This window comes from Macaca nemestrina, chromosome 13, assembly GCF_043159975.1.
Source record: "Macaca nemestrina isolate mMacNem1 chromosome 13, mMacNem.hap1, whole genome shotgun sequence".
Lineage (NCBI taxonomy): Eukaryota > Metazoa > Chordata > Mammalia > Primates > Cercopithecidae > Macaca > Macaca nemestrina.
This window is the reverse complement of record NC_092137.1, coordinates 9,428,909-9,452,183: the sequence shown is the minus strand read 5'-3', so window position 1 is coordinate 9,452,183 and position 23,275 is coordinate 9,428,909. Positions and strand designations below refer to the sequence as shown.

At 47.5% G+C, this 23,275-nt stretch overlaps 1 protein-coding gene and 1 long non-coding RNA gene across 9 annotated transcripts in view; both read right to left on the bottom strand.

Annotated features, from left to right (window-relative positions):
- The window catches only part of LOC105486513 (ArfGAP with SH3 domain, ankyrin repeat and PH domain 2), a 201,205-nt gene that overhangs the window by 96,484 nt on the left and 81,446 nt on the right, over positions 1-23,275 (bottom strand). For 7 of the 8 annotated variants that reach the window (XM_011749414.2, XM_011749417.2, XM_011749412.3 and 4 more), the window contains exon 3: positions 14,001-14,146. In XM_011749414.2, coding sequence (XP_011747716.1) covers positions 14,001-14,146 — 146 coding nt within the window. Of the gene's footprint in view, positions 1-658; positions 707-14,000; positions 14,147-23,275 lie in introns of those variants that run through there. The other variant, XM_071076203.1, reaches the window with a different exon arrangement.
- Positions 11,196-13,992, bottom strand: LOC139357766 (uncharacterized). The gene is made up of 2 exons (XR_011611440.1): positions 12,498-13,992; positions 11,196-12,362 (listed from the first exon to the last, which is right to left on the bottom strand). It is a non-coding gene; the product is annotated as an uncharacterized lncRNA (long non-coding RNA).

Here is a 23,275-nt window from a genome sequence, read left to right as displayed (position 1 = left end):
TTCCCAGGACACGGCCACTCTGGTCTCTGTCTGGGCCAGAGAACAAGTGCATGGGAGCTGGACGCCCTTGTCGGCAGATGTGCCCTGCAGCCTGAGTGTCGGGCAGCCTCAGGTCCACAGCCAAACGAGCCATCCTCGAGTTCTGGCCGAGAGAGATGGAAACCACAGCCAGAAGATGATTACACATCCCTTGTGCTCAGGCAGCTCCAGTCTCAATTTATGAGTAATGACATTTTCATGCTCTTTGGGAAGAATTACATTATCCCTGGGTAACCCAACCAGAATATTTTCCTTAGCACCAAGAAAGCATAGTTTTCTCATGTTTCGACTCACTTTTAACAAATACATTATGTAAAATGGCTTTTTAAAACATCGAGTGCAACCTGAATACAAATTATTAATCTTAATCACTGCTATTAACTTTGGACCAACAAGCAGGCAATTGTTTTTTTTTTTTTTTTTAGACGGGGTCTCTCCCACCCAGGATGGAACAGTGAGGCTCCAGTGATCCTCCCACTTCTGCCTCCCGAGTAGCTGGGACCACAGGCAAGAGCCACCATGCCTGGCTAATTTTTTTATTTTTATTTTTTGTAGAGACGGGGTCTCGCCATGTTGCCAAAGCTGGTCTCAAATTTCTGGGCTCAAGCAATCTACTCACCTCAACCTCCCGAAGTGCTGAGATTATAGGCATGAGCCACCACACCCAGCCCAGGCAATCTTTCAAATAACAATCCTCCCTTTCCCCATCTCCCCCGCCCTCTTCCTGTCTTAGCTTTTCCCCGGAGTTCACTTGGATATGTCTGACAAGGTGAGTAAGTAGTCAAAGGTCTGTGATCTCACAAGTAGAAATAAAATGATTCAGTCAGTGGGACAGGCAGTAAACAGGGTTATAAGACATAAAGAACAAAATCATTACACTAACGTCACAGCTGATGAGCAAACAAAGGCCAGAAGGCACAGAGAGGGGAACAGAGCCAGTCAAACAGTCATCTCTTCACAATATCCTTCCTATTTTTTTTGGTGGGGTGGATGGTGGTGGGGGGGACCTTAAAACTCATTGCCTCTAGCTCTGTCACTTCCCACTTTCCCCCACCCCCCAGTTCACAGGCCACCCTCTCTGTTCTCTGGCCACTGACCAACAGCTGCTGATCCAGCCGAAGTGTGGAGGTGCAGCCCAACCTCAGGGAGCTGCAGTGCTGCCTTCTCTTTGACTTAGGCAGTGAGTCATTCTGCTTTGCCAAATGATCTTGCCCAAAGGGATCCATCCAGAAGCCTGAAGCTAGACAGGATTCTTACGTTATAGCTATTTTTAAGGAGCAGCCAAAGGTCACTGGGCAGAATCTTTCCAGCTGTAGCCTCATGGGTCTAAAAAGTAACAGGTCTTCCCAGGGCTCACCTCCAAAACCCTTAACAGAGTCCGACTCTCTTCGAGGACAATCAGCTTTTCCTTTAAAAGGCCATTCTGCCACCATGTAATATAAAACATGGCCAAAGGATCTTACCTGAGGCTTGCCTGCGTCATGTCACGTATTTGAATATGCCCAGTTTATGAGAAACTTGAGAGGTAGAAAAGACGCTTTGAGATGTGGGGAGTTTTTAACTCGAGCAAATGCTGCTCAGTCATAGCGTTAAATAGGAAAAAGCACAGCCTCAAAGAAAGCAAACCACCTATTCACCTGCACAGGCCAGGCAACACCTTGTCTAAGGGTGGGCAGTTGCAGAAAGACCTCACACCTCATTGTATCAATTAAGGGCATTCTTAGCAGTGACTGCAGCATTAACAAGGATATAGCAAGTGTGAAACAGCCTTCCAGTGCTGGAAGCTTCCAGCCACTTCCAGGAACCAGAGCCCACGGCCTAGGACATGTGTGTGAGGCAGACGTTAAAGAGTGGAAAGTGAGCTGTAGACATGTGATGTCCCACAGGATAGACACTAGCTATATGCCCCCTTCACATTTAAATTGATTAAACTTAAAGGAAGTTAAAAATGGAGTTCCTCAGTTGCACTAGCCACATATCAAATGCAACAGTCACATGTGGCTAGAGACTTGTTAGACTCAGTAAGGCAGATATACAGCATTCCCATCAATGCAAACAGTTCTACTGGGCACCAACACTTGGAACAAATGGCTTTTGAAAAGTTTTAAGCAGCTTTATTGAAGTGTCATGGATAGACAATAAACCACATGCATTTAAAGTACGACTTGATATGCTATGACACATGGATACTCCTATGAAGCTATCACCAAAATCCAGACTGCCAAAGTACCCTCTCATCCCGAGAGGACGTTTCCTTGTGCTCCTTTTGCAACTCCAGCTCCTTTCCCTCAAGTCTCTGGCAACCCCGATCTGCTTCTTTGACACAGAACACTGCATTTTCTGGAATTTTATATACGGTATCTGGAATCACCCAGCGTGTACGCTTTTTCATCTGGCTTCTTGCATAATGATTTTGGGACTGAGCATAATGACTCTGCAATTCATTCATGTAGTTGCGTGTACCAGTAGTTCACTTCTTTTTCTTGGCCAGCACTGTTCCATCATATGGCTCCACTGCTGTCTAGCCAGACACCTGTTGATGGACGTTTGAGTTGTTTCCAGTTTGGGGGATACTACAGATATCACAAATAAAGATGCATGATCATTTGTGGGATGGGGACTCTTTCAAATAGTGTCAAACAGGCCTCGTTATAAGGTGGCCTTGGAGCAGACTGCAAAGGAGGTGGGCAGAAAGCCACGTGAGGACCTGGGGGAAGTGCCCTCTGGGCCCAGGGGACTCTAACACAAAGGTCCTGGGGCAGGAGTATGCCTGGCAGGTTCTGTTCTTTCTAAAGGCTGCTTATCTGAAAGAATGGGTATCCAGGCAGAAAGTATTTTTGAGAAGCACAAGGTATTGAGTAAAACGGCCTGAATAAACCATCAAACGACACAGGGCCATTTAATCCCATTTAACCCGTACAATTACTCTGAGAAATAAGTGCCGTGACCCCCATTTTGCAGGTATGGCAACAGAGGCTTGAGTGATCCACGTTGCCTCCAAATCACACAACTATTAGCAGCAGAGTTGGCTAGAACTGTGAAGCCAGAGCTCTTCCTATCAGCTCACTATTAAACACAGCTGGACTTAAACTCCTGCTGTCACAGGGCAAGATGGTTTACACCTGCCAGGCCAGGCCAGGCTAAGCTAAGCTGGGGCTGGGCACCTGCTGCCATCCTAGGTGCTGTCTCCATCAAAAAGCCCTCCTGTTCCCTTTGACACAGAGCAGCCCATCAGGTACACACAAGGGAACTCTAAAGAGGAAACTCACTGATGTGGTTTGGGTCTGTGTTCCCGTCGAATTGTAATCCCCAGTGTTGGAGCTGGGGCCTCGATCACGGTGGTGAAGTTCTCATGACTCGTTTAGCACCATGCCCCTTGGTACTGGGCAGCAAGTGAGTTTAAAAGTGTGTGGCACCTCCCACCTCATTCTTGCCCCTGCCCGCGGCCATGTGAAGTGCTGGCTCCCCCTTCACCTTTCGCTTCCTGAGGCCTCCCCAGAAGCCGAGCAGAGCAGATGCTGCCATGCTTCCTCTACAGCTTGTGGAACCATGAGTCAATTAAACCTCTTTATATATATATATTTAAGTTACCCGGTCTCAGACATTTCTTTATAGCAGTGCAGGAACTGACTAATACAATCATCTAGGCCACTTTCATTTTTGGTGTAAGTGAACAGATCCCCTGGGCCACAGTATTGCCTTGAAGTCTATCACACACACATGCATGATGCACACACTCCCGTCTAGGCACTCTCACAGAGGGCCCTCCTGAACAGTTGCACCCAGCCCGCCCCTGGCAGCAGAGTCGCTGATGGTTTAATTAAAAAGGAGAGGGGGAGCCCATGCTGATCCTAAGTGTTTAACACAAACTGAAAGATCAAAACCAACCAGCTGGCAAAAACACATTGGCAACTTTCACACCAGAACAAGGAGGAAAATCGCTGACCTGGTTTCTGCTCTTAATGCCGCTTCTCTGGCAGTCAACAGCTCTGATCTTTCAGGCTCTAAGTGGAGAGAAAACTGGGCCCTCTGCCCCCTTCTCCACTAGAATAAACAAAGAGCTTAGACACGTCAGTCGGCCACCAACAACCGCGCAGACACCCACTGAAGGCCAGTTCTGGAAGCCGGAGGACAGCACTGGAGAACCCAGGACTCAGGCACCCAAAACTACTTCTAAAACCGGATGATGGTAAAACAATTGCTGAAGCCATCAACCAGAAATGAAAGTACTTTTGCAAAGGTATTACCTCCAAGAATCCAGGTTTAGGAAGCAGCTCTGACCTCCGCAGGACCTGGGGCACACAAAGTCTCCATCTCACCAAGGGTGAGAGTCGGAAGCACTGGACTGAGGCTGTCCTCGGGGCAGCGGTTCTCAGTGTGGCTCCCGACCAGCAAGGCCAGCATGACTAGGAACAGGAAATGCAAAACCCTGGGCCCTACCCCAGACCTGTGGAATCAGAAACTCTTGGGGGAGCCCAACAGGTGTGGTCTAACAAGCCATGCAGGTGATGCTGATGCACCCCAGCTGGAGAGCCACAACCCTGCAGGTGAGGTGTGGAGGCTGGGGCTGTGCCTTTCTAACAATTCCGGTGCTGCTGGTGCAGCTGGCCCAGGGGCCGCACTTGGAGGACCTCTGCTCCAGGGCAGTGCTGCTCAAGCTTGACTGCCTGCTATTGCCTGAAGCTCCTACACACTAAGATTCTGGCTTCACAGGCCTCGGGGAGGCTGGAATTCTAAGAAGCCCCAGGCGATTCCAGTGATGCTCTGTGGGTGCCCGGCCAGGGCCCCTGTGGCACCAATGGTACAAACCCTGCCCACATGCCTTCTAAGCTGGAACCTGGAGTATATGAGCATTGATGTGGGGTGCCAGGCTTCAGATTTTAAGCAATGATTACCAAACAGCTGAAAGTTCCCAAAGAAAGGGGAATGCAAACAAGCACATGCTGAATTTCTATCAATTCGCTGACAATTCCCTCAGTGAGCCAGGGGCAGAGGCTTGACTCCTGGCTGGGCCCATCACCCCAAGGACAAAGGGGCACAGGGTCTCCACAGCTCACAATCCCCCGTTTCCCTTCTCATCAACCTTGGGCTTCCAGTTCCTTCCCTGGGGCCTGGAAACAGGCTCAAGCCCCTCTCACCCTAGGAACCCACCTGGCTTTCCTCTTCCATTATCAGCCTTTCTTAGAACAGTGAACACCTGTGATCCCTATGCCTCCACCTGCAGCAGCCGCTCTTCTGCCTTTAAGAAAAGTCCGGGAAACGTCCCTGAGGCCCCTCTCAGGCACCCAAGCCAACAGGGCTGCTCTTCTGCACCCCTGCTGTGGATGTGGCTCCCGAGCTCCTTCACTCACACCCCGGACTACTACAGCCCTCCTACCTGGTATCTCTATTCCCTACAGCCCTACCAGGCCGTATCTCCACCCCCAGTACTACAGCCCTCCACTTGGTATATATACCCTCCTACAGCGCTCCCACTCCTTCTCTACACCCCTAGAGCCCTTCCACCAATATCTACACCCCACTACTCCAGCCCCTCTACCAATATCTATACCCCACTACTCCAGCCCCTCTACCAATATCTACACCCCACTATTACAGCCACTCCATCAACATCTATGCCCCACTACTCCAGCCCTTCCACCAATATCTACACCCCACTACTCCAGCCCCTCTACCAATATCTATATCCCACTACCACAACCCCCTCCACCAATATCTACACCCCACTACTCCAGCCCCTCTACCAATATCTATATCCCACTACCACAACCCCCTCCACCAATATCTATACCCCACCACTCCAGCCCCTTCACCAATATCTATACCCCATTACAGCCCCTCCATCAACACCTACACCCCACTAATCCAGCCCCTCTACCAATATCTACACCCCACTATTACCGCCCCTCCATCAACACCTACACCCCACTACTCCAGGCCTTCCACCAATAGCTACACCCCACTATTACAGCCCTTCCACCAATATCTATACCCCACTACTCCAGCCCTTCCACCAATATCTACACCCCACTATTGCAGCCCTTCCACCAATATCTATACCCCACTATTGCAGCCCCTCCGCCAATATCTATACCCCACTATTACAGCCCCCCACCAATATCTATACCCCACTACTCTAGCCCCTTCACCAATATCTACACCCCACTATTACAGCCCCTCCACCAATATCTATACCCCACTACTCCAGCCCCTTCACCAATATCTACACCCTACTATTACAGCCCCTCCACCAATATCTATACCGCACTACTCCAGCCCTTCCACCAATATCTATACCCCATTATTGCAGCCCCCCCACCAATATCTATACCCCATTATTGCAGCCCCCCCACCAATATCTATACCCCACTATTATAGCCCCCCACCAATATCTATACCCCACTACTCCAGCCCCTTCACCAATATCTACACCCCACTATTACAGCCCCCCACCAATATCTACACCCCACTATTACAACCCCTCCACCAATATCTATATCCCACTATTACAGCCCCCCACCAATATCTATACCCCACTACTCTAGCCCCTTCACCAATATCTACACCCCACTATTACAGCCCCTCCACCAATATCTATACCCCACTACTCCAGCCCTTTCACTAATATCTATACCCCACTATTACAGCCCCCCACCAATATCTATACCCCACTACTCCAGCCCTTTCACTAATATCTATACCCCACTATTACAGCCCCCCACCAATATCTATACCCCACTACTCCAGCCCCTTCACCAATATCTACACCCCACTATTACAGCCCCCACCAATATCTACACCCCACTATTACAGCCCCTCCACCAATATCTATACCCCACTACTCCAGCCCTTCCACCAATATCTATAGCCCACTACTCCAGTCCCTCTACCAATATCTATACCCCACCATTACAGCCCGTCCACCAATCTCTACACCCCACTACTTCAGCCCCTCCACCAATATCTATACCCCACTATTACAGCCCCTCCACCAATATTTACACCCCACTATTACAACTTCCTCCACCAATATCTGTACCCCACTATTACAGCCCCTCCACCAATATTTACACCCCACTATTACAACCTCCTCCACCAATATCTATACCCCACTATTACAGCCCCTCCACCAATATCTGAACCTCACCACTCCAGCCTCTCCACCAAGATCTATACTCCCTCTCCACCCTGTACCTACACCCCCACGACTACAGCCCTCCCACCTGTATACATCCCCCTACAGCCCTCCTACCTGTATCTATACTCCCTTACAGCCCCTCCACCCCATATCTACACCCCCTACAGCCCTTCCACCCCCTATCTACATCCCCACTATAGCCATTCCACACAGTACCTTGTAGATTTGGCAAACAATTTTTTTTTTAAGTTTGAGGTCACCTATATCATGGTAGTTGTCCCTTTAATAGCCAGCAATTGAGAAAACACAATGACAACAACAAAAACAAACCATTTTAGGTTCATTAATACTTTCAGACAGAAACAGTGTGTCCTACACACATTTGAGAATTGTGAAGACATTGATTTCTAAACCTTGCAAGCAGGCTTGTGTGCAGAAGGACAAGTGCCATAGCACAGTGCCCCTCCACCCGCAGGGATCCAGGGAACCAGGGACTCAGGGTTCGGGGCGGGGAGTCACTGCTCCCTGCTTCAAATGCTGTACCCTCAGGGCTCCGCAGGCTGCCAGTGGCCATCCCGGCACAGGCTGTCTTCTAATAAAAGCATCTGTGTCCCCTGCCCAGGCAGGAGTTGCCCGAGGTCACCGCCCTATACAGCACCAGCAGATGGACAGCACCCAGCAGGTGCCCAGTCCTCGTCTCTGTGAGCTCACCCTCCCGCGTCCAAGGCCTCACCACCCTATCTTTGCCCAATATGTATGGCTTTTCCCACTTTCTCTGTATGGGGGTTACAGTATCGCAGCATTCCCTCCCAACCCCAAAAAGCAACAGTATCCAAGTCCAATGGAAACCTATTCTGTGGCTATGCCACAACCAAAATGTAGACATCTGATGCCAGCCTTATTTGTTCATTGTCTCGATCAAACAATGTGCTTTTGTTTTTGGTTAGAGATTTGTGAGTATAGAATATAGCTTAGCATTGAAGTCTTTTGGGTCTTAGATAAGGAATTTCCAACTATAAATGAGGCCATACTAAAATCTAAATGGCAGAGGTTTCTAGGGGCCCAAAGTGACTGTCAGCAAGTCCATCATCGTACTCTCTCTCCCTTCCTCACTCGAAGCCCTAGCCCTCAAGCCCGACTCACTCGAAGCCTATGGACTCCTAATTTGCACACGAATCTAACAAGGCACACAAGTCATCTTGCTCTTCAGTTCGCAGCACTGTAAAACAGAGACCTTAGAGGCACCCAAGCACTGATAGCAGGAGAAAGGGCAACCAATAGAAAAAGTGTCAGAATATTAAAAAGCAAATGTCAGAAATGGACACCTAGTAACAGTACAGGACTAATCCAAGGGCAGATATTCCCATGTACCCCAAGCCACTGACGATGTCTCTAGATTTCAGCATAGTCCATTAGTTTACGTCCAAAACAGTGACTTAAATCTTCCCCCTAGAAAGATGATATGATCATTGCTCTCGTTTAAAAAAAAAAGTAAGACATTTAAGAATCTAAGATATTTTCATAGGAGAAAGTCTATGGAAGTACTGAGGGTGAGGACCTCTGGTAGCAAGATGTCTATACTGAATGATGAGACAAGCCTTACTAATACGGACAATCAGCTCACACTTAACCTAAGCCTGACAGCGCCGGGCAGAGTCCTGCTGTACTAGCACCAATGCAGCCAGGCCAGGATGCCTGTCTGCCAGGTGCAACACATAGGACAAAGCCACAAACGACCACTCATCCCAACAGAACCTTACTAACTCCCCAGCAAGGTTAGCTATAATGTCTTCTGGCCAAGTGTGGTGGCTCACACCTGTAATCCCAGCAATTTGGGAGGCCCAGGCGGGTGGATCACTTGAGGTCAGGAGTTCGAGACCAGCCTGGCCAGCATGGAGAAACCCTGTCTGTACTGAAAATACAAAACTTAGCTGGGTGTGGTGGCTCGTGCCTATAATCCCAGCTATTTGGGAGGCTGAGGCACAAGAATGGCTGGAACCCGGGAAGCGGAGGCTGCAGTGAGCCAAGATCGTGCTACTGCATTCTAGCCTGGGCGACACAGTGAGACTCTGTCTCAAAAAAAAAAAAAAAAAAAAAAAAAGTTGGCCAGGAGTGGTGGCTCATGCCTGTAATCCCAATGGGAGGCCGAGGCGGGCGGATCATGAGGTCAGGAGTTCAAGACCAGCCTGGTGAATATGGTGAAACCCCATCTCTGCTAAAAATATAAAAATTAGCCGGGCATGGTGGCACGCGCCTGTAGTCCCAGCTACTCGGGAGGCTGAGGCAGAAGGATCGCTTGAACCCGAGAGGCAGAGGTTGCAGTGAGATAAGATTGCACCACTGCACTCCAGCCTGGGTGACAGAGTGAGACTCCGTCTCAAAAAAAAAAAAAAAAAAGTCTTCTAACTCACATCATCTGTGTTTAAAAAAAAAAAAAAAAAGATGACTGATAGGCATGTTGCTTGGTAGAGCTTTCCATTTCCTCTATCAACGTGGGTGAGGGACAACTCCTTAGCCCAGGGTCACCTCAGATCTCATGCTGCAACTCTGTTCTCTCGTCAGCACCCACTGGCCCCTGCTTTCAACAGATGCTGATCTTCATGTAGAGCGGGTTCTGCAGACCCTGGGGACATCTTTCACTAACAATCCTCTAACACCGGAGACAGAGACTACATATCTGTAACGAACCTTTCCGAAACCGGCCCTGAAATGCAGCCTTTCATTAGAGAGCCACTTCTCAGCACACAGGTGGCCCTTGGAGTCTTTCCAGCATTCTCACATCCATCTGGGAAGAGGAAAAGAAGCCCTGAAACCGGGCAGACTTCACAAGCACTTTATTTTCACACATGTCACATTTCTGGAGCCGCCTGGCTTTCCCTTTCATCCTGCACCACCGCAGAGAAAATTCACAGACTTCTGCAGGTGAGAATCTCACCCATTAGTAAGAAAATCTTGCTTTATATTAAGCTGGCATTTCTCTGGAGATCTTCCAACTGCTTTATAAACATTCTTTCACGCCTCCAAGCAGGTAGGTGGTAATTGTTATTCTTTCTGGACAAGAGGTAGCACTGTGAGTCTTAGCTGGACAGAACTGAAATGTTTTTCAATGCCCGAGGGAAAGCAAAAGCAAGGCTTGGAAAATATGAGATAAGACAGATGTGACCAAAAATAGGAAGAAGAATGGTATACAAAATTCCAAAAAAGGAGACTTCTCCTATAACCCACTCCCCGTCTACCCAGCTTTGCAGGAGCCACCACTTGGCCTTCCTCTGGCTGTGCAGCTTCCACACAGGTTCTGGCCTGGAAAATCAGGCGTGGTAAGTGCTAATTTTGGCTCAAATAAGAAATTTTCTCTCTCTTTGATCTTTGCCAGGAAATAGGATCAACAATCTGACTTCCATAAAGTGCAAGCTGAAACTTGAACCCTTATGATCAGTCAAGAAGGTGATAAGAGGCTGTGGTTCCTTTAAATGTCACAATGACAACAACATGGGTTTGGAGTGTTAATACCTGGGTTTGAATCCCAACTCTGTCCCTCACTAGCTAAGGGCCCTGTAAGTGACTGTGTGCCTTAAGACGATGGTAATACAAACTATCCTGCACAGCTGTCAAGTGGAATAAATGAAACAGAGTATCCTGCATGCATAGCCCAGTGATTGCTACACCCTGGGTGCTCATCAAATCACTGCCACGGATACCTTTATTGATACCTTTACTCACTGTAGAAAGATGGACAGCAACTAGGACCTGCAGTGATGTGTGAAGTATTAAAAACTGGCAAAGTCACAGGGTGGTGAGCAATGTACCAGCTGTAACATGCAGGCCCTGCTCTGCTTTCTGCTTTTGCAGGAAATTTTATAAAGGAGAGGGAGGAATTGATTTTATTTAACTATGCGCAACTGCTTTTGTTGTTAACTGAGACAAGTTAGTTTCGTCCGGATTCCATGGTGTGGAGTGCTCCAGGTGGGCCTGCCTAGGCAAGGACTCTGAGCCTCCCAAGAGAGGTATTAGCTGCTGCTTCTTTTCTTTTCTTTTTTTTTTTTTTTTGAGACAGGGTCTCACTCTCTGTCACCCAGATGGAGTACAGTGGCGTGATGTCAGCTCACTGCAATTTCCGCTTCCTGAGCTTAAGCAATTCTTCAGCCTCAGCCTCCCGAGTAGCAGGGACTACAGGCATGAGCCACCACGCCCAGCTAAGTTTTGTATTTTTTGTAGAAACAGGGTTTCCCCGTGTTGCCCAGGCTGGTCTTGAACTCCTGGGTTCAAAGCAATCCACCCACCTTGGCCTCCCAAAGTGCTGGGATGACACATGTGAGCCACTGTGCCGGGCCAGATATTAGCTCTTCAAACCATTCAGGGCCTCAGTTATCTAATCTGTAAAGTGGGAATGACACTGACTGACCTTATGGGATTGTCATAAGAATTAAATAAGCTATCCTGTATAAGAGTCACCAGCTGGCTATAATCTATCCACAGAATCAGGTATGGCATTATTCTCTCCATGTTAGAGCTGAGACAATCCAGGTCTAGCCATCAGATGAATAAAGCTAAAGGGCTAGGTGTCTGGGAGGGAGAAGCAGAACTCGGGCCTCCACCCATCTCCTACATCGTTGGCCATCGTGGGCCGACTGCTTTCTAGGCCCCCTGCTTGGCAGCCCCGCTGGGACTTCCCTTCGCTATCATCCTCTTGGAATTCCCATCCACGGCTTGCTTTCCTGTGTTGGGTCCTGTTTCCTGACTTTCAATTTCCTCTTTCTTGGCTTTCCCCTTCATTTTACTAAAACACATCCTTTAGGAGTTTCAGAGAAATGACACATGGGAGCCAAAGTTTTTGAGCCTTGCATGTCTGAAAATATCTTTAATTCTACTCTCATATTTGATTGGCTGGGCATAATTCCAGGCTGAGTTAGTTTCCTCACAATTTTAATGGCATTGCTCCATGCTGTAACGTTTCCAGTGCTGCTGCTGAGAAGCTCACCACCATTCTGATTCCGAATCCTCTGGGTGCTGTCTGGAAGCTTTTAAGATCTTTTGCAGGTTCACACAGGGATGCTTAGGGTAGGTCTTTTCCCTTATTGCGCTGGGCACTTGCGAGCCTCTCAACTTGGAGGCTCTTCCGTTCCATTTTTAGAGACTGCCTTTAGATTTGTTGCACTGATGACATCCTTCTCTCTTTCTAAAATACCTGCCAGTTGGATGCTGAGCCTTGAGAATTAATCCTTGTCTTGTCTTTTATCTATTTCCCACTTTTTGGTCTTTTGGATCTATTTTCCTCTACTCCAACCCTTCCTGTTGGATTTTTAATGTTATATTTTCTTACCTTAGTCATGTCCCTGGCCTTCTTTAATAGCAAGCTGCATCCCAGTCTTCCCGTACGTTCATTTTTCTGCTAATTCTGGTCTCCCTCATGCTGGAGGCTGCTCATCTGTACTGAAGCGTGAGGCACCAGGAGGCTCACAGGCAGCTCTGTGTGTATGGAAAGGGCTTATCCACCCAGGTGTGGGGAGAGCAGGCAGCCAACTGACTTTTCCACCAGGAGATGCCCTCCATGGCAGCATCTATGGATCTCTACCCTGGGCACATGCAGTTTCTCCAGTTTAAAAAAAATCTCCAATATTTCCCGACCCGGTGGTGAGACCCTATCACGCATGCCTGCCAGTGTCCAGGGCACGGGGCTGAGGCAGGGCGAGGGCTCCACTGCTGAGCAGGTGGGCCGCCACTCTAGGATAGGGATGAAGAGGGATGAGCGCAACCAAAGCCCCAAGGGATTTCAAATTCCTCCAAGTGAAAAGCTCAAGCAGAGCAACAGCTTTTTACTTTTACCATTTCCTACAGAAATGTTCATAAGTGAAGATGGGGGGAGAGCACAAGGGCCCGAGTGCTTCTGCTCTTCCCATTAGGAACTCACACGTGATGCTCCCTCATTTCTCCCCTTCTAAGGCCACTCTCACAAAATCACTGTCATCACCATCTCAAGAACGAGCTGTTTTTCACTTGTTATGAGCTTTCTAATAGAGGACATGAAAAAGATGCTGTTATTTGTGGCCTACAGAGAAAGCATTACTGAGTTCTTGACCTCTTCCATGGCCTTTAGGAGAAACTGGAGAAGACAAACAGGAAAGAAAAGCTGGGGCAATCCCAGGGTCTATTCCACCAGGGCAGGGTCCCAAACAGCCCTCTTGGGCTGCCCACTTCTTCAAAACGTTGTCCCCATCACGAGGACAGCACAGAGCTGCCAGGCACAAGAAAGGCGCGATTCACCCACAGTACCAAGCAGCAGCCACAGGCAGCAGGCACCAGTGCCGCATTCCCACGGCTGAAAACTCAGGCACTGCTCTCAGGCCAGGTTTTTTTTTTTAGGTTCTACACTTGGGAGCATAAAAGGTCTTTAAATATTCATGGTAATTTCTGTGCTTTGATTACAGGTTACCTTCCTGTGTAAGACGGGCCTGAAACATATTTATTAAATATTATAAGCTTAAATGCCTACTATAATTACCAGAAAGAGAGTATTCTACACAGTTTAGAAACTATTAAAAATTCAAATCAGAAGCCCTTAAGAAGATGAATGCATTTACCCGTTTTGTCCCATAGCTGTGTACATTTAAATTGCAGAGCTGAATTTTAAGTCCTGCTAAAGTAAAAATTACAGTTTTAAACTTTATTCCAAATTGACCCAATGTATATAGAAAACATAATGCTTTTAGGTACCCAAGGAACTATGAAATGCAGTCCTAGTATATCAAACAAACCTTAAGTATCCTCTACTGAGCCTCTCTCCCATCTGAAGTAACCGCAGCATTTCATACACAGAGCTGCTTACCAGGTTTTTGAAAAGAGCTGTCAACTCCTTTGTAAACACTGAGAACTTCAGGAATGCACTTCCTAAATCCGGGTCATCTCTGCATACGCAGTTGCCACCGAACTTCTCCAGAGCCTGGGTGTACTGCTCTTCATTTTCCACGTGAGCTGCAACAGAATGAGGGAGGCGCTGTGAGTCTCAGGCATGCCACCCTCACTCCCCACCAGGTTCTTCTCGGTTGTGAATAACACTGAACACATCAGCAGAAGAAAAATCTGAGAAAAATCAAGCTGCACCAGGAACAGAAATAGCTTCGTTATCCTGACAACAACCCGTGGTGCCGGCAACAGATCCCAAAGAACAAGTGTGGTGTGCAAGAGGGGAAGCCCTTGCCCACGTACAGTGGTCCTCAGCATTACCAGATGAGATGGCCAAGGACACACAACATTTCCACCCCTCCGAGGACTCTTCCTTCACCAAATGATGGCAGAAGTCACCAGACTCAGTCCCCTCCCAGAAACTCAACCACAGATGCCCCATTCCTCTCTAGCCTGAAACCCAGGACTCTAATTCAGAGCCATACACCGCAGCTCCTTCTCCTTTTCACACAGGAACAGCAGTGGTCTTTGCAGCTTCAGTGGCTCTGCTCAGGATGCAACCTCTACCCAGGGGCCCTTCCCTCCCAAACTCCTCTGCATCCTACAGACTCATGCTTCCTCCAGGAAGCCTTCCATGACTCTGCCCTACACCCTGGGTATTTCACTGGCACCTCTCCTATCCTTGCACTCAGCATGTTATATTGAAATGGTCTGGTAAATGTGTTCCCCATACAATGGATGTGCTTAGAGTTTACAGACTAAGTTGTATTCATCTTTGATCAAGTCGTGTACCTGAAATATGAGACAACACACATGTTGTTTGAGCAGAAAAAGCAAACCAGGTGCTACGTCTCATAGCATTTTATTATCATTTAGGCCTCAAAGTAGCACCTGAAAGAATGAAAATCTGGACTCTGGGTCTCTGGCACAGTGGTTCTCAATCCCTACTGGCTACCAAAAGCATGCATGGATTTTCACCAAACTCTAGACACCACTGTCCCATCTCAGACCTCTGATTCAGAACCGTGGGTAGGAATGAGGGAGGGGACACAGGTGATTCTGGTAAATTAATGTGGTTGAATATAATTCCCTCACTACCAGGTCAGGCACTTTCAAATGAAACCAGCCAGTCTATAAAAAAACAACGTCTATCTCCATGGCTACCTAATTTCTGTTTTCATCAGTTCAATTGGAAATATAACACAACTATTGACAGGCACAACAGGGCAGCCAGACCTGCAGTGTGAACTTGGATGTGAACTCCACCAGAGACAGCCTTAGTGCTGCAGCTCCTCCACCAGGGGACAGATCCTGAGAGCCCGTCTGTAGCTCCCAAATTCCTTCTCGGGGAAATAAGACCACTGTCGGCTAATGCCAATGCCCAGGCTGGGCCTGACAATGAGGGAAAACGAGGGAACATTTGTTCCTGGAGGGCAGTCCTGGACCCTCAGCCAATCCCTATGACCCATAAATGGTCTGCTCGCCCATCCTAGGGGGGAAGCACCATGTCCTTGACCTCTAGTGGCATTTGGGGGACTACAGGGCTCTAATGGGGATCCAGCAGACACAAGAGAAAACTCATTTCACTGAGTCCTTTCCCTTTTTTTAACATTCCAGAAAAGAGCCTGAGAGTTCTAGATAAATTAAATGAATTTCTGAGGCCGGGCGCGGTGGCTCACGCCTGTAATCCCAGCACTTTGGGAGGCCGAGGCGGGCGGATCACAAGGTCAGGAGATCGAGACCACGGTGAAACCCCGTCTCTACTAAAAATACAAAAAATTAGCCGGGCGCGGTTGTGGGCGCCTGTAGTCCCAGCTACTCGGGAGGCTGAGGCAGGAGAATGGCGTGAACCCGGGAGGCGGAGCTTGCAGTGAGCCGAGATCGCGCCACTGCACTCCAGCCTGGGCGACAGAGCGAGACTCCGTCTCAAAAAAAAAAAAAAAAAAAAAAAATGAATTTCTGAGACCAGATTCAACAAATTCAGACAGAAACATACACATGCACACGCACACACCGGCAAACACAGCTCCTCAGGAGCCCTCGGAAGATCTAGGTTCCAGTCCTATGTCCGCCAGCAAACATCTGTATGACCTTGGTAAGTCACAGTGATGCTGGGCCTGCGGCATCAGCTACATAAAGCATAAAGACCTGCTGGGAGATGCTCTCAAGGTCAGAGGAAGAATGAAAGAATCAGGTAAAGAGGCTTGGTTTACCACACTCGGCACATAACCAATAACACTAACAAAAGTTAACAGCAGCAACAGGTGTCACTTATTCAAAGCACAAACTTTACATATATTTTTTCTAAACTTCATAAGACATGTATTGTTTCTCATAACACTAATAGGAAATTAGGGCTCAAAGAGATCAAATAATTCATCTGAGGAAACACAGCCAGAAAGCGGCAGAGCTGGGATTCAAACCCAAATCTTCTGATTCCAAAGTCCACTCTCCTACTCTACTACACGATGTTTGTTTCATCGTTAAAAAGTTTACCTTGTCAAACAAAAGTATCTAATTTTTAGGTTTTTTAAAATCCAGTTTCACAGATAGATCAATAATTCCTTCTGTTTTACTCTATTTATAATTCTAGAGCGTGGTTTACAGTGAAGGCAAGGTCCTTTCAAACCACATACTATTTTTAAACTATCTCAAAATTAGTGGTCAAGACATGGGCAGTTTCAGTGGGTTCAGGAAGGGAGCTGGTGGCCACAGGCAGGCATCTGTCACTACATACTGTCTGTCCACTGGATGACAGAAACAGAAATGCAACCTCCACGCTCCTGCTTACTCCCTCGCTCGCTGCTTTCTGAGCCATGGGTCTTTCAAGAGACACCAACAGAGGGGAGCCGGGCCGTGGTGTCCTCCTTCACGGTGCTGGGCAATGAATACAAAGCACCCGGCAGGAGAGAAGCTGAAGACTCTACCCAGCCTCATGGTGTCCTTCAAACCACGAGGAGGACTGGACCCTCAGTGCTGCTCTAAGTCAACACCCAAAGGGAAGGGACTTCGCATATGGTTAATGCCTACTAGGTCGCTTGTAAGTCTTTTGTTCAGTTTAACCTGACAGCACTAAGAGTTGGCTATCATTATCCCTATTTTTTTCTGAATCAAGTGCAGTTCAGAGAGTCATGTCACCTGCTCCAGACCACAGAGTTGGTAGGAGGGTCAATGCACTTTGTGGACCACACAGGCTGCCTCCAGCCCTGGGCAGGAGAGAGGAGCCGGCCTTCTCACTGGTAGTAGGCTTCACGTTCCAGCACCAAGAAATACGAAAGTACTCCTTATCATCCCTCCTTCTGGGCTCCTCAACTGACTACCTGGTGTAGGTTAAGTTTTTTTGTTTTTAAAAAAATTATTGGCCGGACATGGTGGCTCACACTTGTAATCCCAGCACTTTGGGGGGCTGAGACAGGTGGATCACCTGAGGTCAGGAGTTTCAGACCAGCCTGGCCAACATGATGAAATCCTGTCTCTACTAAAAATACAAAAATTAGCCAGGCATGGTGACACATGCCTGTAATCCCAGATACTCGGGAGGCTGAGGCAGGAGAATCACTTGAACCTAGAAGGTGAAGGTTGCAGTGAGCAGAGATAACACCAGCGCACTCTAGCCTGGGCAACAGAGCAAGACTCCACCTCAAACAAAATAAAACAAAATCTTGTCCCTATACATCTTCTAAATGATGCATTGATCCCCAGCAACCCCAATGTGATCAATTAGTTCTTTGGCTTGTCATCACCATCATCATCTCACGGATTTACATTTACAGCGCTTTCATCCACTACAATCAGCACTATCTTCTGATGCTCACACTGTACCAGTTTAGGTCAGTGGGAATCTTTTTGTGCTGGTCTAGTTGGGGATTTTTAGATGTATTTTTCAACCCGCAAATGAACTTGAAGCTTCCTGCTGAAGCCCATAAGCCCTGTGTCTTCCTCTAACACCTAGCATGGTGCCCACCATGACAACAGCCATTCCTCCATGAATAACATGGCACTGACTGACCCACTGCTCCGGATCGCCCCAAGATGAAGATTTTCCTACTATAGAACAGAAAATCATTGAGTGCGTTTGTTTTCCTTTTGCCAAAAACAATCTTAAAACAGGAACCTAAAATAAATAGCTTGGGAATAAAGTTTCTGGAAAGATCTCAAACTGGGTCTATCAGCTTTTATTTACAGAATTGTGAAAGCTGTTCTTCTAAAAAGAGCTCACACTCTCACCTCCCCCTTGTTCAAATGTATCTTAAACTCTAATTCTCATTAATGATCCAGATCCAATAATCACTGACCTGGGAGGGACTTTGGAAAATAAGAATCTGTGTCACAGAGACCACGCTAGGACAAGACTTCGTTTCTTCTCAATTCTAAGCCATCACCCCTTTATCTCCCCCACCTCACTGCACGAAACCCACCAATCCCTGCAAAAGGATGAACTGAGAGACTCTTGCAGAGAAATCAATCATGAAGCCAGCATGCATGTGTACAAATGGAGTTTAGAGGCAATGACTAGGTTTTGTTGTGTGCTTTTTTAGTTTACTGGATTCTGTTATTTAAAAAATTGGTATCAAGGAGAAGGCCCAGTGCAAATGGTTTAAGCAAAAATTGCTGGATACAAAAATGACAAAGAATGGCTCCTTCGAGCCCCATCTATGGGCCGCACACGCAGATACGGCTCTCGACAGGTCAGTGTGGCCCACGGCACAGTGAGGAAGCCACCAACACAGCACTGCCAGAGGATGGGCGTCCCACGGCCAACTCACCTTCAACCACCTCCTCTTTCATCTCAAACATAACGTTAACTCACTATTTCCAGCCCTGCAACAGGGATGTGACAGTATGCTGGGGTGAGATACAAGGACACATATGCTCATGTCTGGGATGAATGCCTGGGGAAAGATATGTCAATCCATGCACTGATCACTTACAACGCATCAGGCAATGGGCTAGGTGCTGAGGACTCAGATGGCAAGGAGATATTGAAATCGGGCTCCAAGGACAGGTAAGACTTATCGAGTAGAGAAGCAGCAGATCACAGAAACAGGCATTAGCCCCAGGGGAACACCAGGGCGTCCTATGTGTTCCCACTGTTAATACTTTCTCTGGTTTTTTGCTTTGTTTTGTTTTTGAGACAGAATCTCGCTCTGTTGCCCAGGCTGGAGTGTAGTGGTATAATCTCAGCTCAATGTAACCTCCACCTCCAGGGTTCAAGTGATTCTCCTGCCTCAGCCTCCCAAGTAGCTGACACTACAGTCACGCACCACCGTGCCCAGCTAATTTCTGTATTTTTAGTAGAGACAGGGTTTCACTATATTGGCCAGGCTGGTCTGGAACTCCTGACCTTGTGATCTGCCCGCCTCAGCCTCCCAAAGTGCTGGGATTACAGGCACGAGCCACCGCACACGGCCTACTTTCCCTGTTTTAAAGCCCCTGTCTGCATCCAGCTCTCAACTCTCAAAATCGCCACAGGTAACACAGGTCTCATTGTCCCCACCTCCTCAGGGCTCCTATACTCACTGCTGAGTCCTTTATTCCATGGATCCTGAAAGGTGACCTAGTCTAAACATGGAAACCAAAGCTCAGAGACGGTGATGACTTGCTCAAGGTCACAGTGAGTTTGCAGCAGAGCTGGAACAAGAATTCGGGTTTCCTGACTCTGAGTCCAGTGCTCTTCCTCCCACAGCAAAAATTTTTTCTTCATTTGCTCATGACATTGTCACTATCTTCAGCTCTTAGCTCTTATCCAGCCTAAGAGCTGAAGATAGTGACAATGTACAACCTTCCAGTCAAGTGCATGTACCGTTAACCCGAACACCAAGTGCTGTAACCAGCATAACAGAAAGAAGGCAGGGTGCACCAGCCTCATGGCTTCCCAGTCCCCGCCTCCATGCTGACCCAACAAAGACCCTCCAAACCCCTGCTCCAGGCCAGACCGCAGGCTACTTGGGAGTCAGGCGGAGGAAAAATCACCTGCTGACACCCCACATTCCAACCTTCCATGCAGACAGCTTGGTGAAGGGAGCGTTTAAGGAGAGACATATGTTCTCTACGGCAGCAGCTTGGTGGAGACACTCCTTAGATGGATGACACGACGATTAATCCTCAAATGTGTATCACGACATGAATGTTGTGATGTTATGCACAACTCTGCATAGCGGAGACCATTTCCTCCGGCTGTCGGCTGTGCATGCCACCTGTTTCCAACCTCACTTGTGGCGCGTGATCTCATGGGAATGCAATTTCTTCAAATCAAAGATCATCCCCGTTTCTTAACAGGGTCTCTACCTGGTGGACATCCCGCAAGAGAGGGGCATTTTCAGAACTTTATTCCTAGAATCATCCCAACTAAATGGCTGAAAACATATTTTCATTTCCAATTTGCTAATGTGTATCATTCCGGATAATCCCACTTCCAGAAATCTATCCTAAGGAAATAATCAAGGTGATCAGAGATGTGTGTACAGAACATTTATAAAGAGTGAAAATTTAAAATGTGCTAAGTTCCAACAATATGAAAATCGTTAAATTAACAGTATTTCTACAAAATGAAATATTATGTTGGCTTTTAAAATCATGATACAGGAATATGGTAGGAGCAGAACGCCAAGTTTAAAAAAGGCAGGACACAAAATTAGATATTTAGTCTCAATTTTGCAAAAAAGTAAAACGTAAAGAGGAGGTTGAAAAGATAATACATCAAAATGCTAACAGTGGTGGGAAAAACTGAGCACTTGCTAGCAGTCAATAACCTGTTATATGCAAGGCATTATATGCTAGGCCCCAGGCCAAGTGCTTTCTAGATGTTATTTTATTCTCCTCTGAGTGGACGAGGAAACAGACTGTCGAGTGTGAACCCGCCCAGGGTCATGCAACTTCTAAGAGGCAGAGCCTCGTTCCAAGTCAGGGGTGGGCCTCAGACCCAGCACTCACCTGAGCCTCTGCTGGTTATAAAGATACTGAGATTCCATCAGGGTCAAGGGTCAAGACTTGGTTGGTTTAGTGCTTTTCTGAACTTTCTAAATTTTCTAAACTAAGCTTATCTTATCTTTATAATAACAATGTAAAGAATAAATAAAAACTTAAAAAGAAATCTGAAGCATCAGCTCTAACTGCCAGATTGTTTCAGTGCTCTGTGACTGTGCCTATTAAGAACATTAAGCCGGGTGCAGCGGCTCATGCCTATAATCCCAGCACTTTGGGAGGCCAAGGTGGGCATATCTCTTGAGGTCAGGAGTTTGAGACCAGCCTGGCCAACAGGGCAAAACCCAATCTTTACTAAAAATACTAAAATTAGCCAGGAGTGGTGGCAGGTGTCTGTAATCCCAGCTCCTCAGGAGGCTGAGGCACGAGAATCACTTCAACCCAGGAGGCAGAGATTGCAGTGAGCCGAGATCGTGCCACTGTGCACTTCAGCCCGGGTGACAGAGCGAGACTCCATCTCAAAAGAAAATAAATAAACAAACAAACAAATAAATAAATAAATAAATAACATTAGAATCTGTCTTTCTCTCCCAAAGCTTTCCCTGGACAAGGTAACATGAGGGAGACAGCCTTTGGAACTGATATACCTGTATCATCTTTGACGAGACAGAAGTAGCCACAATCAGAAGGGGTTGAACGAGAATGTCCTCCCTGTTCATAACCCCTGCGAGCTCCCACACAGGCTGAGCAACTGGAAAGGATGCCTCTCACGGGCTTCTTCCTGCCACTTCCTCTGCCTTCTCCAACACCCCAGGCTTCTTCCACTTTCAAAACCCATTTCCATCATCTTTCCTAGGAAGTCCCTTGGAGTGTGATTCCTTGAGAAACCGCCAGTCTTTGTGGATAGTACCCCAGGATGCATCTAGTCTGGTTGTGTTCAGCACAGGCAGCTAGCAATGGAGTTCACTAATAAGGCCAAGGTGTGGGCTATTCAAACACAAAACCTGTTGTCCATGATCACCCCATCCTCTTTCATCCTGCCTTATATTAATGACCCCATCCTTCCAATGACGGCTCAAAGTCTGCGTGAATAACTAAATGTCACCTCAGTTACCTCCCTGTGAAGCTTCTACTGCTTGTAGGAATACACTTGGAAAGCAGGTAAGAGGGGTGAAGAGTGGCGACTGGGCCACTGCATTTTTTTTTTTTGAGACGGAGTCTTGCTCTGTCGCCCAGGCTGGATGGAGTGCAGTGGTAGGATCTCAGCTCACTACAAGCTCTGCCTCCCAGGTTCACGCCATTCTCCTGCCTCAGCCTCCCAAGTAGCTGGGACTACAGGCACCCGCCACCATGCCCGGCTAATTTTTTGTATTTGTAGTAGAGATGGGGTTTCACCGTGTTAACCAGGATGGTCTCGATCTCCTGACCTTGTGATCTGCCCGCCTCGGCCTCCCAAAGTGCTGGGATTACAGGCGTGAGCCACCGCGCCCGGCCTGCATATTTTTTTTTTTTATGTTGATGCTTTCTGTCCCTTTAGGCTTTAGAGTACAGAATATACCAACATTTACTTTTACTCATTCACTGTGTGCTTCCATTATGGGTCAAGAATATTTCTGGTTACTAAAAAATAAAATCCAATCACGCTGAAACTCTATTATGCAGCAAGCACTAATGAACACAAAGATTCATCAAGCAGAGCTCCTGCCCTCAAGAAGCAAGCATCCAATAAGGGAGAAAGACTCAGTCAATCAGTTCAGTGCAGTGACACAAAGGCAAGAAACAGAATGAGCTCTGGGGAATTCAAGGTGCTTGGTGTGGCCAGAGCACGGAGAAGGGCTGGAGTGTCAGACAGGGGCCAGAAATGAGGAACTTCATCCCAGGTAATGGAGAGCAGCCAAAAGGCTTCTAAGAGATCTGCATTCAAGAAAGATAATAAACCTTGGTACCTGCCAACACACAACTTAGCAAGACAAAGATAAACATGCGAAAACAATCCACTGTTATGTAAATTACACGAGGTGGAAACACAGCACTCTACGGGAAAGGAGTACATTTTCTGGGGGCTGGTAACAGAAAAGGCTTCTTGGAGCAGACGACGTTTAAAGGAATTTGCTCATTGAAAATGTAGTATGACGTGAGACTAAAACTGAGCTACCAGCTGCTTGACTCACTCTCCTTAACCAGAGAGCTGCTTCCATCCTAGGGGTGCTTGAAGGGGGTTGGAGGTGGTGGGGAGCAGGTCTCACTGAAAAACTGGCAGGGCTTTCTTTTAGC